Source organism: Mandrillus leucophaeus, unplaced genomic scaffold (genome assembly GCF_000951045.1).
Source record: "Mandrillus leucophaeus isolate KB7577 unplaced genomic scaffold, Mleu.le_1.0 Scaffold1068, whole genome shotgun sequence".
Lineage (NCBI taxonomy): Eukaryota > Metazoa > Chordata > Mammalia > Primates > Cercopithecidae > Mandrillus > Mandrillus leucophaeus.
Window position 1 is genome coordinate 725,011 of NW_012098854.1, and position 17,979 is coordinate 742,989.

At 39.4% G+C, this 17,979-nt stretch overlaps 1 protein-coding gene across 3 annotated transcripts in view; it reads left to right on the forward strand.

Annotated features, from left to right (window-relative positions):
* The window catches only part of SLC26A5 (solute carrier family 26 (anion exchanger), member 5), a 90,128-nt gene that overhangs the window by 10,173 nt on the left and 61,976 nt on the right, over window positions 1-17,979 (forward strand). For all 3 annotated transcript variants that reach the window (XM_011985196.1, XM_011985183.1, XM_011985188.1), the window contains exons 3-4: window positions 12,248-12,452; window positions 12,938-13,077. In XM_011985196.1, coding sequence (XP_011840586.1) covers window positions 12,301-12,452; window positions 12,938-13,077 — 292 coding nt within the window. In that variant the 5' untranslated portion in view covers window positions 12,248-12,300. The remainder of the gene's footprint in view (window positions 1-12,247; window positions 12,453-12,937; window positions 13,078-17,979) is intronic.

Here is a 17,979-nt window from a genome sequence, read left to right on the forward strand (position 1 = left end):
AGAATCCTATTGTCAATAACTTATCAAGTGTGACAGTGAAATGAAGACATTTTCAGACATTCAAAGACTCAGGCTGTTTACTTCTGAGTACCTTTTCTAAAGCAGTTGCCTGAGGATATGCTCCAGAAATGAGGGTATAAAGCAAGGAGGAGGAACATGTGGAATTAGAAAGAGTGGAGCTAATCCACAATTCCAATGAAATAAATTGTAGGTTGACAGACGTTCACCAGGCTTAGAAAAAAATTAATACAAATTAGGGCAGATAGTGAGCTCAAGAAGAATGACTTTAAGAAGAATTCAGTAAATTTCCTTTTATAGATAGAAGTAGCAATGAACAATATTTGCATAGTTATAGAAATAATAGGAATTCAGCCTGGTGCGGTGGATCACGCCTGTAATCCCAGCACTTTGGGAGGCCGAGGTGGGCAGATCACGAGGTCAGGAGATCGAGACCATCCTGGCTAACATGGTGAAACCCCGTCTCTACTAAAAATACAAAAAATTAGCTGGGCGTGGTGATGGGCACCTGTAGTCCCAGCCACTCGGGAGGCTGAGGCAGGAGAATGGCGTGAACCTGGGAAGTGGAGTTTGCAGTGAGCCAAGATCGAGCCACTGCACTCCAGTCTGGGCGACAGAGCAAAACTCCATCTCAGGAAAAAAAAAAGAAATAATAGGAATTCTTCCTGGTCCAAGTGCAGTGGTATTTACAACTAATTGATCACAACCAGTTACTGATTTCTTTGTTCCTTCTACATTCCCACTGCTTTACTTGACTAGCCTAAAAAAATGATGATGAGGATGATGATGATGATGATGTTGGGACTTCTAGCAACCTAGAGGGCTAAGCTGACTCATTCAGATCTTCCTCCAGGACAAACACACACAAAAAAAGGATAAAACACAACAAATGTTCAAATAACCTTGAAATAAAGACTGTCAGAAAGATGCAGAGAAAAATGTTTAAGAAAGAACAGTAATAGTAAGAAATCTCACATGCAGCCCGAACCGTAGGAGTTTTTCTGTGGGATATAGACCCTGGAGTGTTGAATGATGAGGTTGTATCATTCAAACCTTGGCAGAAAATTTGGCTTCAGGCCCACAGGAGACCAGGACCATGGAACTGAAACACTGGATAAGCCTGGAGCTCTAAAGACCTGTCTAGTCCATTAATAGAGTATTAGGCAAAGTCTAACCACTACTTAGGGAAACAAGGAAGTCTTGTAGGCCTTGAGTGAAAGTTAAAAAAAGAAAGTCACCCTTGAACAATCAGAACCCTGGGCCAGTGCCTCATTCAGAAATTGGGTTCAAAATTATACTTCCTCTATGAATAAGAAGACTCAAACCGTATTAAACAAACACCAACAGTAGTGAAAAGGTCCAGGACCCAGTAAAACCACCAGAACCCTGGCAGAGTAGACATGAAAGCTTGTAAAGACACGTCACAACTTAAGTGTACATGGAACATCCACAGAACCACTCCTCCCCTTCCACAATTAAATATGAGCTCACAATTTTAAAAACCTACAAATCACTGCAAGGGAGTGTCAGCAAACAGAACAAGCAGAAGAATCAGATCCCCAAGAATTTAAAACAATGGAAATAGATGAACAAGATCACAAGTGTGTTAAAAATTATTAAAAGAATAAAGAGAATTGAAAACAAGAGGAAAAATGGAACACTATGAAATTAGAACAAGCCGATTTCAAAAAGTATAGAAATGAAAAATATAGACATTAAATTTTTTTAAAAACGTAATGTCCTACTTAAACAATGTATTAGAGCCAAAAGTAGATTATTAAACTGGAAGCTAAATCTGAGAAGACTATCAACCCAATGAGATAAAAAGCTGGAAAGTGTAAGAGGTTAAAGCACACAATGACATGAGAAGCTCCAACAAATGTCTAATAGAAATTCCAGAAGGAGAGAGAAAAGGGAGAATAAATTGGTATATATTGGTTTTATAGGTAAAGGAATTAAAAATAGTAATATAATTTAGCAAAAATATGAGTAAGGAGACTTAAGTGCTAATATTTCAGCTGGGTGCAGTGGTTCACGCCTGTAATCCCGGCACTTTGGGAGGCCAAAGTGGGTGGATCACTTGAGCTCAGGAGTTTGAGACCAGCCTAGGTAACATGGTGAAACCCCGTCTCTACAAAAAATACAAAAATTAGATGGGTGTGGTGGCATGCACCTATAGTCTTAGCTACTCAAGAGGTTGAGACATGGCAATCTATTGAACCCAGGAAGTGGAAGTTGCAGAGAACCGAGTTCATGCCAGTGCACTCCAGCCTGGGTGAAAGAGCCAGACCCTATCTCAAAAAAAAAGTTAATTTTTCATGGTAAGCGTTCGTGAATAATGTCTAAACTTGATAAGTAAAAAGAACAGCCATATGATTTTATTACTTAGAGCAGTAGTTCTCGATTCCAGAAAAGATTGGGAAATGTATCCTGTGGATGGAGAATGCTACTAGCATTTAATGTCAAGAACAGAGATGCTAAATGCATAGAACAATCCCACACAAATCCCACCTGAAATACCAGTTTCCCTTTCTGAGAATTGCTGATTTAGAGTTAATAATAAACTCACCAGAAGAATTAATATCAAAAATGATTCTAAGAAAATGGTGGCTGGCTACAGTGGCTCACACCTGTAATCCCAGCACTTTGGGAAGCCAAGGTGGGAGGATCACTGAAGCCCATGAGTTCAAGATCTGCCTGGGCACCATAATGAGACCCTTTCTCTATGAAGAAAAATTTAAAAACTAGCCAGCTGTGGTGGTACATGCTTGTGATCCCAGTTACTCAAGAGGCTGAGGCAAGAGAACAGCTCGAGTGCAGGAGGTTGAGGCTGCAGTGAGCCATGATCACACCACAACACTCTAGCCTGGGTGACAGAGTGAGACCTGTCTGAGGAAAAAAAAAAAAGAAAGAGGAGAGAGAGAGAGAGAGGGAGGGAGAGAGAGAGAGAGAGAAAGAGAAAGAAAGAAAAAGAAAGAAAGGAAAGAAAGAAAGAGAAAGAAAGAAACAGAAAAAAAGAAAGAAAGAAAGAAAGAAAGAGAAAGAAAGAGAAAGAAAGAAAGAGAAAGAAAGAAAGAAAGAAAGAAAGAAAGAAAGAAAGAAAGAAAGAAAGAAAGAAAGAAAGAAAGAAAGAAAGAAAGAAAGAAAGAAAGAAAGAAGAAAGAAAGAAACAGAAAAAAAGAAAGAAAGAAAGAAAGAAAGAAAGAAAGAAAGAAAGAAAGAAAGAAAGAAAGAAAGAAAGAAAGAAAGAAAAAGAAAAGAGAGAGAAAGAAAATGGTTGCTTCAGGAAATAGAACTCGCATTGGGAAGAATGGGATGGAAAACTATTGTTTTTCATTATTAGTTCTGTCATAATACTTGCAGTTTTATCATGTGTATATTATTTTGGCTAAAGGTTATTATTTTAGAAAAAGAAATAACTAGTCAACCAGTAGATTCTCCTTTCATTTTTGCTTAAACTAGAGAACTTTTTTCTATTAAAGTATCTGTCATTCAAACCTAAGCACCACTTTGAATTACTGAGCTTTTTACCTCAAAGAAAATTCTAAGGGCATATCTTGTGAGCATTAAAGATCTTTCAAGCGTTTCTAGCTGGAAAATAAATCTTGCTATTTATTAACTTATGGAGTCACAGCAAATTAGTGCTGGAAGGGATTCAACTTATTTAGTGGTATGGAATAATTTCTCCATGGCAGAATGATTTTGAGCAGTAGTTTTCTATAGGCCAAAGGAGGACTGGGATACAGTCAAATAGCAAGAGCCCATGGCTGCAAATTGGAACCTGCATCCTGCCTTTCATGGACTTTAAAAATCTAATCCTACTTGACCTCTCCAGTTTTATTTCCTGTAACCACCCAAAGCACGATTTCTACCAGTACCTTTGGTATTCCATGAACATGTCCTATTAGCATTTACCTTTTCACATCTCTGTGCAAAATCACGTGCCTGCCTTTTTGTCTTCTATTCATTATTTGAGAGCCACTTCAAATTTAGCATCCTCTCCAAAGCCATCCTCTGGAACAGCAGGCAGAAGCCAGGACCTGTGGTCACCCTACTTAGATCAAGTAACCCGCCAGATGTCCCACCATAGTGGCAGAACCAGGACTTGAATTGAGATCTATGTGATTCCACAGCCTGTACTCCCGGCTGCCATTTACAGATAAGGAAATTAGGATACAGAAAGCTTGTATATCTTGCAAAAAAACATGCAGCTCTAAAGTGCCAGTTCTGGCTGGGTGCATTGGCTCATGCCTATAATCCTAGCACTTTGGGAGGCCAAGGCAGGCGGCTTACCGGAGGTCAGGAGTTTGAGACCAGCCTGGCCAACATGGTGAAACTCTGTCTCTACTTAAAAAAAATTAGCCAGGTATGGTGGCACACGCCTGTAGTTCCAGCTACTTGAGAGGCTGAGGCAGGAGAATCACTTGAATCCAGGAGGCGAAGGTTGCAGTGAGCCAAGATTGCACCATTGCACTTTAGCCTAGGCTACAAAAGTGAAACTCCATTTCAAAAAAAAAAGTGCCAGTTCCAACCTTCAAACACAGTCCTCCTGAACCCTAAGCTATGCATAAGGAGTTGCCTCTATGGATATTAACGTGTAAGAGCCCTTTGGTAGAGGAATTTAAGGGGAGAAAACCACAATCACTTTTGCACCAACATAATAGAAGAGGGAAAATACGGGCACAGCACAAGGCTACAGACTATGGCAACCTTGGCCCCTGCCACTCGCTCAAGATCATTCAGCCAACAAATGTCTGGGAGACAGCCGCATGCCAGGCTGTGTACTTGATGCTCAGAAAGAACAGCCCCGCCCTTAACAAGCTTACAGTCTACATTCAAAACCAGCTTGCATAGGTCTTAGGGCCTTTTGCTCTTTCTACATTTTGAGCCATTATAATTAATCAATGATAGTTAATAAGGGAAAACAGGTAATATATTCTGGTTATGCTAACAGTCCAAAAAGTAATAAGAATAGAAAACAGCTTTTTCAAATTCCTTTTAGGGAAGGCTGATACAGTCATAAGTGAAAATATGTTTTTTCTGGGTTCTAATTCATGAGACTTTTGCTATTTGCTGTGTACATTATAGAAAAGTTCACATCCTCTTACTCAGGGCAATGTTGAAAAAATTCATAATAAAATTTATTTTTGTTGTTTATATTGAGGCCCACAGAGAAGTCATGTGAACGATATAGTAAGCTTGGGCATGAGCTTGCATATTTGGGATTAAAAAGTTAACATATGCATTATTAAAGTTATAAATGTGTAAATTATTTTGAGTAGATGGGTGAAGGTCCTTACTCTCTTCTGATGCCTCCAGTTCACAGAGAAAAATACTATTTCAAAACTTAAAGAAAAGCATTACTTTACTGATGATGGCTCTTAGTTTCAGACAACTGAATCCATTCTAGCTAGTTTAAGCACCAAGAGATTTAATTGGCATTTTGAAACTTGCCAAATACTGTTCCCAGAATGTTGTCACTGGAAACGTTTAAAGATAAGGAAACATAGAAGCAGAGAATAGTATAGTTGTTTCCAGGGACTGGGAGGAGAGAAAAATGGGGAGAAATTAATCAAAGGAAATCAAGTTAAAATTATACAAGATGAAGAAATCCTAGAGATCCACTGTACAGCATAGTACCTGTAGTTGACCACCCACTGCTGTACACTTAAAAATGCACTAACAGGCCGGGCACAGTGGTTTACACCTGTAATCCAGTACTTTGGGAGACCAAGGCAGATGGATCATTGAGGTCAAGAGTTGGAGACCAGCCTGGCCAACATGGTGAAACCCCATCTTTAGTAAAAATATTATACAAAAATCAGCCTGGCATAATGGCGTACAGCTGTAGTCCCAGCTACTCAGGAGACTGAGGCAGGAGAATCACTTGAACCTGGGAGGTGGAGGTTGCAGTAAGCCAAGATGGTGCCACTGCACTACAGACCTGCAACAGAGCAGGTCTCTGTTTCAAAAATTTTTTTTTAAAATTCTGACAGTAGGTCTTGTGTTCTTATCACAAAATAATAATAATACATAAAGAGAAAAGCAAACTTTTGGAGGTGATGGATATATTTATGGCATACATTCCTCCAAACTCATCAATTTGTATACACTAAGTATATACAGCTTTTTGTATGTCAGTCATATCTCAATAAAGTGGTTTAAAAGTTAATAAAGATAAGGAAACTAAGACTCAGAGGCAAATTTTGTATGTTAATTCAGCAAGCATTTTTCAGCCCTAAGTACCAATCACTGTACAGAAATTAGTAGTATTGCGTTTCTCCTTTCATGAGGCTCACAACTATTTTCCCAATAGGTTGTGCATCAGTCTCACTCCATGAGCTTTAAAAAAATAGAGATTCTAGAATTACTAAATTAGAATCTCTAGAGGGGGCTGGGCATAGTGGCTTATGCCTGTAATTCCAGCACTTTGGGAGGCTGAGGTGGGCAGATGACCTGAGGTCAAGAGTTCGAAACCAGCCTGGCCAATATGGTGAAACCCCATCTCTACTAAAATACAGAAATTACCCGGCCATGGTGGTGGGCGCCTGTAATCCCAGCTACTTGGGAAGCTGAGGCAGGAGAATCGCTTGAACCCAGGAGGCAGAGGTTGCAGTGAGCCGAGATAGTACCACTGCACTCCAGCCTGGGCGACTGAGCAAGATTCCGTCTCAAAAAAAATAAAAAACTATGATGAAAAATGTTCTACATTACCTTAAAATTCCTCCCTTCATAGCTGCGGGGAAATGGACCTTGAAGCTCTAGGTCAGTTTGCTTTGCTATCATTAGTATTTTGTGTTTGAGGACCTGCCAGAAGATGTGTCCATTTAGGTAATCCTAGTAAGTGACTTTTCTCATGTAAGGATTTGTGTACTTTTACAATTTGGTGATTTATAATTTCAATCAGCACACTGGAAACTCTTTATCTGTCGTATAAGAGTCTGGTTATTTGATCTCCTAGTATTGGTTCCTTGGTTACTTTGCCTCTCTGCCTTTGATAAGATGGTTATTGATAGCCTTCGAGGCTTTAATTATTTAATCGTTGTTGATACAAATAAAAATTCCCCCAAAAGGACAGCCTTTCATTATATCTTCTTCTCCTTCCCTTTTCCAGTTGAAACGTCCTTGAACTACCAACCAGCTCTCTCAAAAACGACATAGATTAATAGCCAGGGTGCCAGTATCTCAAAAATATTTGAGAAGTCGTCTCTGTGTCTCTTCCTAACCTACAGAGAGTTAAGGTTGCCAGATTTAGCAAAGAAAAATACAAGATACCCAGTTAAAGTTGAGATAAACAAAGAATATTTTTAATATAATTATATCCCATGCAATATTTGAGACATACTTATACTAAAAGTTTATTTCTTGATTATCTAACATGCAAATTTAACTGAGCCTCCTATATTTTCTCTGGCAACCCTACAGATAGTGCGTATCTTAATGCTTTAGAAAATCCATCTAATGTTTTGAGATCTCAAGTTGAGATTTGCTCCTAATTGAAACCCACAAGGAAATGGTTGTGACAGTTAAGACTGCATTTGCCTGAAGTATAGTGGATGTTACACGGCCCACCTCCATACAACTCTCTTTTGTTGTGAGAATATAAGCATAGAAACAAGACTTTGCTTGAGAAACCTAAGCCAAATAGTACTGTTTTGTAATTTGTATTATTTTGCAGACACACATAAGTAAAGATAGTGCTACGATGCATTGCGCAGAATTTATGTACACCCTATTTAGTTTTTTTTCTTTTTGTTTGTTTGGGCGGTGGGCACATGGATGGGTGGGTGAGGGTGTTTGTTTTGCCATCTCCTGAGTCAGTGGTTTTGAGCCTTAGCTGTACAATAGAATCACCTGAGAGCTTCTTAAGCTCTCAATCCGTGTCTGCTTTGCAGACCAATTAAACCAGAATCCCTGGAAATAGAGTCAAGCATCAGTATTTAAACTGCCCAGGTGACTCCAATGTGCAGCCATGGCTGAGAACCAATGCCCTAAATGAAAATGGCAAATTTGAAAAAGCTCTTTTTACCACTAAATTATGTCCTTATTTTAATCCTCTTCCAAACTCATTTCATGTACTTTTCAGTCAGCATATTATGGCAATTACATTTATTATTTTGTATTATATCTTCTATGTATGATGTATAATATCATAAAGCTTACTTTAAAAATGATTTCACGTGGCTTTAATCATGTCACTGATTCAGTATTAGTTTCTTCAACATCTATAATTGGCTTTCATTTTCAAATATTTCTTTGTGATTTTTCTTACGTATTTTTCATATGTATTTCTCTCTCTCTCTCGCTCTCTCAGATTCTAAGCCAGTGATTCTCAACTTAAACGGCATATTAGAACCATCTTAGGATGCTGTAGAGAAATGCCCAAGCCTGCCTCCTGGAGGCCGTGCTATAATTGGTCGGGTGTGGAGCCTAAGCATTAGTGTTTAAGTACCTGAGGAAGTTCTGGGTTTAGCCAGAGTTGAAAGTCAGTGTTTTCAATATGTCAAGTACCTATCTAGCTGATCAACTGCATGTCCTGGGGAACTTTTAATACATAAATATAATTGCTCTGCTTAATGAAATAGAAGAAATTTTGAGGTTCTGGGAGAAGGAGAAATAAGGGAGTGGTAAGTGACCACCCTCTTGTCTTTATACTCTCAGATTCATGGGTGTCATGAGGAATTCCTGATGTTGGGGATAGCCAGAGGACTCTCAAGACTAAAGATAGAGATGCCTCCTATTTTAAGTGTTTGCTATGCTTCAGTGTAAACCATTCTATTGCCCTGAAATCTCCAGAAAAGATTGCCACATACATGGGTAAGGGACACATGCTTACACCCACAAGTAGTGAATACCCATTGTTCGGGCCTCACCCAGTGGAAATCCTAACTGTGTAGGTTCAGGGTAAGGCTCTGAACCCAGTAATTCAAGCCCTCCCCAGACCACTGTGATGATTGGCCACATTTGGTCACCACTGCCTTGTAGGTGATAAAACATCCCTAGACATGATCATCATAATTCACCCAGTCGACAGCTGAGCAAACTCCTGTGGGGTAACAGGAAAATCAATGGTAAAACTGAGTTTCTGCAGCAGGAGAAAAACCAGAGTCTGATTCTTATTAAACCTTCCTCAGGTCTACCGGTTCCTTTTCTCTTCGAGTGGCCACATGAAGGAAGAAATTACCTTTCTGAACTAGGACAAAAGAAGACTAAGAAGATGATGCCTACAAAGAATAATAATAAAAGTTTAAAGCAGATGTAATCTATAAGATGAAAGATTAGACAGGAAGCATGGCATGCATTATCAATAATCATAACATACCCATTCAAAGATTTCATTCACCCCCCAGTTACTCAGCACCTGCTAGGATACAAGTGCTGAGATAGGTCCTGGGAATTCAGAGTATGATATTGTCTCAAGGAATTTACAGTCTAGAAGAGTAGATTAATGATTCTATTAGAATAGAAGAATGGAAGAGTATACAAAGTAACATGCATAGGCCCATTTCATAAAGGATTGTAAGTGAGGGGAGACTTCACAGAGAAGCGGAAGACAGAACAAGGGTTTGGAAGATAGAATAATTAGGCTGTGGGGAAAATGGAAGGAGTGAAGGGAAAGAAACAACATCTCTTATTAGAATGAATTGAAACTCTAGATGGGCACAGAGGCGTAAAGCAGCATGGTATGTTGCCTGGATGACAAATGGTTTTATAATGATGTCATGTAATGATCTGGAGGAGTTAAGGCAGGTGGAAGCCAGTGGTAAGGTTTTGATGTGTCGAACTCCACTCACACATCATCCCAGTCATTCTTGTATTTTGATGAGTTCCTAGAGTGGCCCTAAAGAGCTGGATGAGAGGTGGCCAACCCACCTTGCTAGTCTGAAACAAAAAACGTATAATCTTTATTTCTCGGGTTCTGCAATATTCTCTTTCTCCAGATTTACCATTTCTTAGTTCATATGAGCTGCTATAACAAAATGCTACAGACAGAAATTTCGAAACAATAGAAATTTATTTCTCACAGTTCTGGAGTCTGGGAAGTCCAGGAACAAGGCACCAGCTGGTAAGGGCCAGGTGTCTCTGCTTCCAAGATGTTGTCTTATTGCATCATCCTCTGGAGAGGAGGAACGCTGTATCCTCACATGGCGGAAGGGACAGAAGGGATGAAAGGGGGTGAGCCCCCTCTGCTAAGTCTTTTTATAACTTAATCCCATTCGTGAGGGTTCTGGAGCCCACATGATCAATCAATTCCTAAGGACCACACCTCATAATACTGTTGTATTGGGGGTTAAGTTTCAACTTGAATTTGAAAGAGACAAAAACAGTCGAACTGTAACATTTTAATATCATCCTTAATGGTAATTGGTTGCATTTGCTGCCATAATTTCTTTTATAGGCTCTTGAATTTTCAACCTCTTTCAACATAGGTATTTATTTTGCATAATATTTTGTGGTAGATCATACACAACCCTGATTTCAATTTGTTTTGTTTTGTTTGAGATGGAGTTTCGCTCTCATCACCCAGGCTGGAGTGCAATGGTGCAATCTCAGCTCATTGCAACCTCTGCCTCCTAGGTTCAAGTGATTTTCCTGTCTCAGCCTCTCAGGTATCTGGGATTACAGGCATGTGCCACCACTCTCAGCTAATTTTTTTTTTTTTTTTTTTTCAGTAGAGGCAGATTTTCTCCATGTTGGCCAGGCTGGTCTTGAACTCCTGACCTCAGGTGATCCACCCACCTCGGCCTCCCAAAGGGCTGGGATTACAGGTGTGAGCTGCTATACCCAGCCTTGATTTAAATTTGAATGTGATTTTATTTTGATGAAAACCTGAGTTTTCACTGTGAAGGAGTTGTATTGACCAACATTAATAGCCCTCACAATTCCACAGTCACCACACAAGCACTTAACCATGCATTCACGTTAACCTCTGCCTGCTCTGCCATTAACTTCCTTCAGTTGGGAACACTGGCTTTAGTTGTTGTGCTTTTAATATTTTATTATGAGGTATGTAGTTCGAATGTACAGACAAGTACAAACAATCATGTAACAAGCACCAGTTTACTTACTAAGCAGCATAATAAAATCTTCATATTTTGCTGTCTTTGTGCCAGTTCTTTTTTTACAAACTAAAACATTGCAGATACAGTTAGTAGAAGCCCTCTACTATCCCTTCTTAGTCTCATTTCCCTCTCTCTACAGGTAAAACCAACCTGATCTCAGTGTTTATTGTTGTCAAGAGTGGTTTTATACTTTTACTACAAATATATGTAATAACATATACTATTATTTTGTTTTTAAACTTTAAATAATTGAATCCTCTCAGTATTCATCTGTGCCTTACATTTTTGTTGAAAATTGTCTCTGAGATTTGTTGATGACACATATAGATGTAGTGTGTTTCTTTTAATTACTATATAGAATTAAATTTATGAATATACCAAAATGTATTTTTTACTGCATACAAGTAGACATTTAGATTTTTTCCAATGTTTCACTGTTATAAGGCTGCAGAAAACATTCTTGTACACATCTCCATATGCACAAATATGTTGTATTTTTATTCTTTAATCATTTCTTTTACTCATATAAGTAGTATCACTGTGTAGCAATGAAAAAAACTATCAGTCATTCTAATAATCAAAAACATGACAATGTAATCAACTTCAAAACAATATTGGAATAGTATGCTGATGTTTTAACTTATTGCCTTTCACAAAGGTCACCAGCAACTTCCCTCAAACAGACATATAAGCCTCAGCCCTGAACCATGGAATAATTTAAAGAGTAATCAACCATAAATATAGAATTGGAAGGGAGGCTAATATAGCTTTAAGAAACATTGAGTCAATTTAAGGACTGATCGTACACTTTTTTTCTGTTTCCTTGACATATAGCTGGTCAAAATTGACCTGATTTGCAATTCCTCTTATATGGACCTAGAGGCAACTGACTGTAGTATTTAGCCATTGCACTTAATATGAGCTTTTGTTAAAAGTACACACATTAACCATTTATTGCTCTGGGAGGGAATAAGTCACGTTTATTTTTTTTATTGATTTTGATTTCATTAATTACTGCCTCCTATATACAGATCAATCCATTAGGTCCTCTGGGATGTCCAAAGAAAGCCTCAGAAGAGCTTGGAACACCACAAAGAAGAGATGCTTAGGAAAAGTCATCAGTAGGATTTTGGCATGTAAAATGGATTTTTTCTTTTTTCCCCTAGTAACACTCAGGAAATGCTTGTCTCCTGCTATTAATGAATGATTTCAGAGTACTATGGATCATGCTGAAGAAAATGAAATCCTTGCAGCAACCCAGAGGTACTATGTGGAAAGGCCTATCTTTAGTCATCCGGTCCTCCAGGAAAGACTACACACTAAGGACAAGGTTCCAGATTCCATTGCGGATAAGCTGAAACAGGCATTCACGTATGTTGCATTTTAACCTGTTTCTGTTACTGTATCATTTAGTTATGAGAGGCGCAAGGTCAAATGTGTAAAGAAAATCTGTTTGGTGAAGTGGAGAAAAAAATGAATGCTGAGCCATCATGGTTTGCAAAGCTGTTCACGAGGTTCAGTCAGTGTTAGATATCTGTACACAGGCTTCATCATGAATTTCACCATATTTATTGAATTCCTACTATGCCTTTTGTCTGTGTAAATGTTAACATAACCAGCACGCTTTCTAATTCTCCACCCACCTTCAAAATACCTTTTGTGTCCCAGGAATATTCCAGCCACTCTCTTTTTTTCCCCACCCCTGACTCCTACCCTGTCTGGCAACATCCTGAATCACCAATTGGAAATTTTTCCAGATTGCTCTTGGGAATAAGGAATGGAAAGTGCTTTGGTTTGAATTCTACAGAGATGTTTCTCATTTATAACTTTATCTCTGTCTGTCTTTGTCCTTTCAGATGTACTCCTAAAAAAATAAGAAATATCATTTATATGTTCCTACCCATAACTAAATGGCTGCCAGCATACAAATTCAAGGAATATGTGTTGGGTGACTTGGTCTCAGGCATAAGCACAGGGGTGCTTCAGCTTCCTCAAGGTTAGTAGATCTTTCTTTCCCCCCTCGCTGTCCCCAAACAAATGCTTGACCTTCTGTTTATTTCATCATGATTGCAAATTCATAATTTTTATCATATCTTTCTAGTAACCTTTACCTGTCTAAAGGTGTTCTTCAGAAACATGTAATCCTTGAACCTGTAATCTCAGCACTTTGGAAGGCCAAGGTGGGAGGATCACTTGAGACTGGGAGTTGGAGAACAGCCTGGGCAACAAAGTGAGACACTGTCTCTACCTTTGAAAAAACAAACAAAAACAAAAAACACAGCTGGGCATGCCTGTAGTCTCAGCTACTTGAGAGGCTGACACAGGAGGAGCGTTTGAGCCCTGAAGTTCAAGGCTGTGAGGAGCTCTGATCATACTACTCCACTCCAGCCTGGGAGACAGAGTGAGACCCTGTCTCCAAAAGAAAGCTCCAGGGATATTAATAGTAGAAAATGGTGATACTGTTTTGCAGATCAGTACATTGGTTGGGCATTATCTTGCCACTTGCTAAGTCAGTCACTCAAGAAACATTTTGTTGTTATGGTTGTTTTGAAGGTTTGTGGCTTCTGAGTCCATATTCTAATTACAAGGGACCATGATATGCTAAATTCCTATAGTATATTGCAGCAACCCTGTGATTTTATATGTCATATAAGAACTTAAGAAAATATTCATTAACTTATTCATTAATTTATTCATGTATTCTAAATAGTACATGTTTATTAGGCACCTACCTGGCTCACTGTCCTCATGGAGCTCACTAACCATCCAATCAAGGCATGAGATGCTAAGCAGAAAAAAGCACATAGAAAAATTTTAATTACAATGATAAGCACAATGAAGGAAAAGATAAGGTATTGTGAAATAAAAATAGTGGATCTAGGGCTGGCTGTGGTGGCTCACGCCTGTAATCCCAGCACTTTGGAAGGCTGAGGTGGGTGGATCACCTGAGGTAAGGAGTTCAAGATCAGTCTGGCCAACATGGTGAAACCCCATCTGTACTAAAAATATAAAAATTAGCTGTGCATGGTGGCATGTGCCTATAGTCTCAGCTACTCAGGAGGCTGAGGCAGGAGAATTGCTTGAACCTGGGAGGTAGAAGTTGCAGTAAGCTGAGATCGTGCTACTATACTCCAGCCTGGGCAACAGAGCAAGACTCCATTGGGAAAGAAAAAAAAAAAAGAATAGTGGATCCAGGAAATGAGGTTTGAGCTGAGACCTGACTCAGGTCAAGAATAAGAGAAAATGCATTTCAGGCAGAAGGAATAGCATGTGTGAAGGCACTGAGCAGGAAAAGAATTGGGTGTAGGACAAAGAATGAATGGAAAAGCATTGTTCCAGGAGTGTGAGGGAGCAGGGGACAGTGGCAGGTGAGGTGGGCACAGGCAGGCCTGCAGAGTCTTCTTAGGCCATTTTTGGGTTTCATTCTGAGTGCAGTGAAAAGCTATCAGCATTACTTTTTATTTAGGTTTTCTTTGTGCATAAGTCTTCTCACACTGCTAATAAAAACATACCTGAGACTTGGCAATTTATAAAGAAAAAGAGGTTTAATGAACTCACAGTTCCATGTGGCTGGGGAGGCCTCACAATCATGGCAGAGGGCAAATGAGCAAAGTCACATCTTACATGGTGGCAGGGAAGAGAGAGCTTGTGTAGGGAACTGCCCTTTATAAAATAATCAGGTCTCGTGAGACTTACTATCATGAGAACGGCAAGGGAAAGACCCACCCCCATGATTCAGTTACCTCCCACTGGGTCCCTCTCACAACACATGGGAATTATGGGAGCTATAATTCAAGAAGAGATTTGGGGAGGGACACAGCCAAACCATATCACTCTGTAAGAGGTCACTGAAGACTGCCGTGGGGGGAATGGATTTGGGTAGTGGGAGGGGTACCAGAATGGATGTGAGGAGACCAGGTAGAGGTGACAGCATCTCATGGTAGGCAAAGGTGATAATGGCTTGAACACCTCTAGGTCAGCTGTCCAAAAATCAATTCCCTTGTAGCCAGTTTCCAAAAAATTGTCAAAAAAAAATCACTTCCCCTAATGAGCAATTGGCTTTGTTTTTAATTTTCCAAGTGACTGATTTACCATATTTATTAAATCTGTTATACAAAATCTTGCAGATTTGGGACAGATTCCCACAATCATTTTAGTGCCATCACCCCAAGAATAGATAAATGGACAGATTCAAAGGCAGAGGCAAGGGCAGGGTGAGAAGCAGATAAGGGCTCAGTATCCAAAACAGGAAGCAGAAGTCAAACTGACATTCAGTCAAGCTGGACTGACGGAGCTGCAGGAATGTCTGCCGGCAACCACGCAAGCTCACACTCGAAGAACTCCTCAGGATTCTGCCTAGTTGAATTTTCACCGTCATTTTGCAAACTTATCTTCAACCAGCTGACCTTCTTCCATCTCGAACTAGAATGCTGGCTGTAAGAATGGAAAGAATTGGAAAGACATATATTTTGTAGGTGAGATCAGCAAAACTGGCTGTTGGATTAATTTAGAAAGAAGGAGGAGGGCGTGTCAACAATAACTTTAAGACAACTGGGCTTATGGGTTGGATGTGTGGAGATGGTGAAGAAGAGGGATGGTCAAGAATGACTTCCAGGTTGCGGTTTCAAACACCTGAGGGATGGAGGTGTCAATTGCAGACATAATGAAGATGACAGGACTGGGTATGGTGGCTCATGCCTGTAATCCCAACACTGGGAGGCCGAGGTGGGTGGATAACCTGAGGTCAGGGGTTCAAGACTGACCAACATGGTGAAACCCCATCTCTACTAAAAATACAAAATAAGTCAGGCATAGTGGCACACACCTGTAGTCCCAGCTACTTGGGAGGCTGAGGCAGGAGAATCGCTTGAACCTGGGAGACAGAGGTTGCAGTGAGCTGAGATTGTGCCAGTGCACTCCAGCTTGGGTGTCAAGGGCAAAACTCCATCTCAAAACATAAAAAATAATAAAAAAGATGACAGGAATAGGATTGAAGAGTAAGTCTGATTATGTTAAATTTGAGATGCTTGTGAGATAGACCAGTAGATATTTCATGTTTGTATTTAATATATGATGAGCCCAAAAGAGAGGGAGGGGCTAGAGATATCAAGTGTGGAATCTTTGACCTATAGAAAGCATTTAAACCATGGCAATAGACCATGGCACCTAGGGAGAGAATGTGGAGTGAAAAGAGAAGGGAGCTAAGATCAAGCTCTGTCCAACATTAAAGACCCAGTACAGAAGGAGGAAACAGCAGAAGAAATAGAAAAGTATCTGGAAAGGAAAACTAGGAGTGTATATTATTACAGAAAGGAAGAAATTATTTCAAATCAGGGAATGATTCAGTAGGTGGAACACTGCTGAGAGACACAGATCATCCCACAATCAAATTTGCATTGGAAAGGTATTTTTCTGCTCATTATTAATGAAGATAGATAAGTATGAAAAACAATATAGCAAAGATAGAGGTCTAAAAGGAAGTAAATACATTTCTTGTGATTGATAAATAATTTAAATTACCAAAAAAAATTTGTGTTAAGCATGTCAGAGTGAAAGTATGCTCTTATCTCGAATTGTCTTAAAAATTCCTCTAAAATGACAATGAAAGGGGAAATGGTATAAGCTAGCAAGGAGGAAGAGCATGAGAGAGCAGACACAGTGGAACAGGAGAAATGTATATATGGCAAGCAGATGGACAAGTGGCAGCTGAATCATTAGAGTAGAGAAGCTTAAATGTAGGTACGTACACTACAAAACACTGGGAAATTGGAGGCTCCAAGTATTGTGAAAGCTGTAAGTCAGGCAGAAGGCTAAAAGCAAGGGAACTAGTTCAAAATCTTTGCAATCAGTAGCATCAATACACTCAGGTCCCCACATCTACATGATGCAGTGGATGGTAGGATAAAAATACCAAGAGATGTCAGGAAAGTTACCTAAAAGTCTGCACACTGAACTGTGAGTCAACAAAGGCTGTTCCCTTGCTCTACTTTGTTTGCTTCAAAGTGCCTGCAAAAAATCGTATAGCCCAAAGCAGATGGTGACCTATAAAAGACCCATAGTGACAAATAGAGGTCCCCCAGTAAAGATGCTGGCTGGCCACCCAGTTGTCCTACAATAAGGCCCATCAGTAAACAGAGAGCCAATACACATGAAGCTTCAAGAAAGAGACCAAATCATTCAAAAAAGAATTCATAAGGAACAGAAATAACAGGGCAAAATAAAAAACTTTATAGTATCCTAACAAAAACACATTGAGTCTCTGAAACAAAAACAGGATGCTATTTTGAAAAGAGCATTCAGAGAACAAGAAAGAGCTCATAGAAATCAAAAATGTGATAGCTGGAATAAATATTTAGTCAGGGTTGGAAGACAAAGTAGAGGAAATCTGGAAGTAGAAGAAAAAGACAGTAAGAGAGAAAACATAAGAAGACCAGAGGATCAAGCCTGATGTCCCATCATACATGTAATAGGACTTCCAGAAAGAAAGAAGAGAGTAAACAGAAGGAAGAAATGATCAAAGAGTAATCCCCAGGGCTGAAATACATGTGTTTTCAGACTGAGAGGAATCATAAAATATCCAGCAGAATAAATGAAAAATAAAACAAGGCACACCATAGTAAAATATAGAACACCAGGAATCAGTAGAGGATCTCAAACTAGAAAGAAAAAAAGTCACATAATGAAAAGCTGAAAAGGTAAACATAATGGAAAATTAAGTTTGCATCTAAAATGGATAAATTGAGAAATCATGATACAAACATATTTAGAACAGTGTTTCTCAACTTCATGCCATTTACCCTGTTTGTTTTGGGGGGCCTGTCTTGTGCAGTGTAGGGTGTTTAGCAGTACCCCTGGCCTTCACCCACTAGATGCCAGTAATACTCACCCCCTCCCCCAT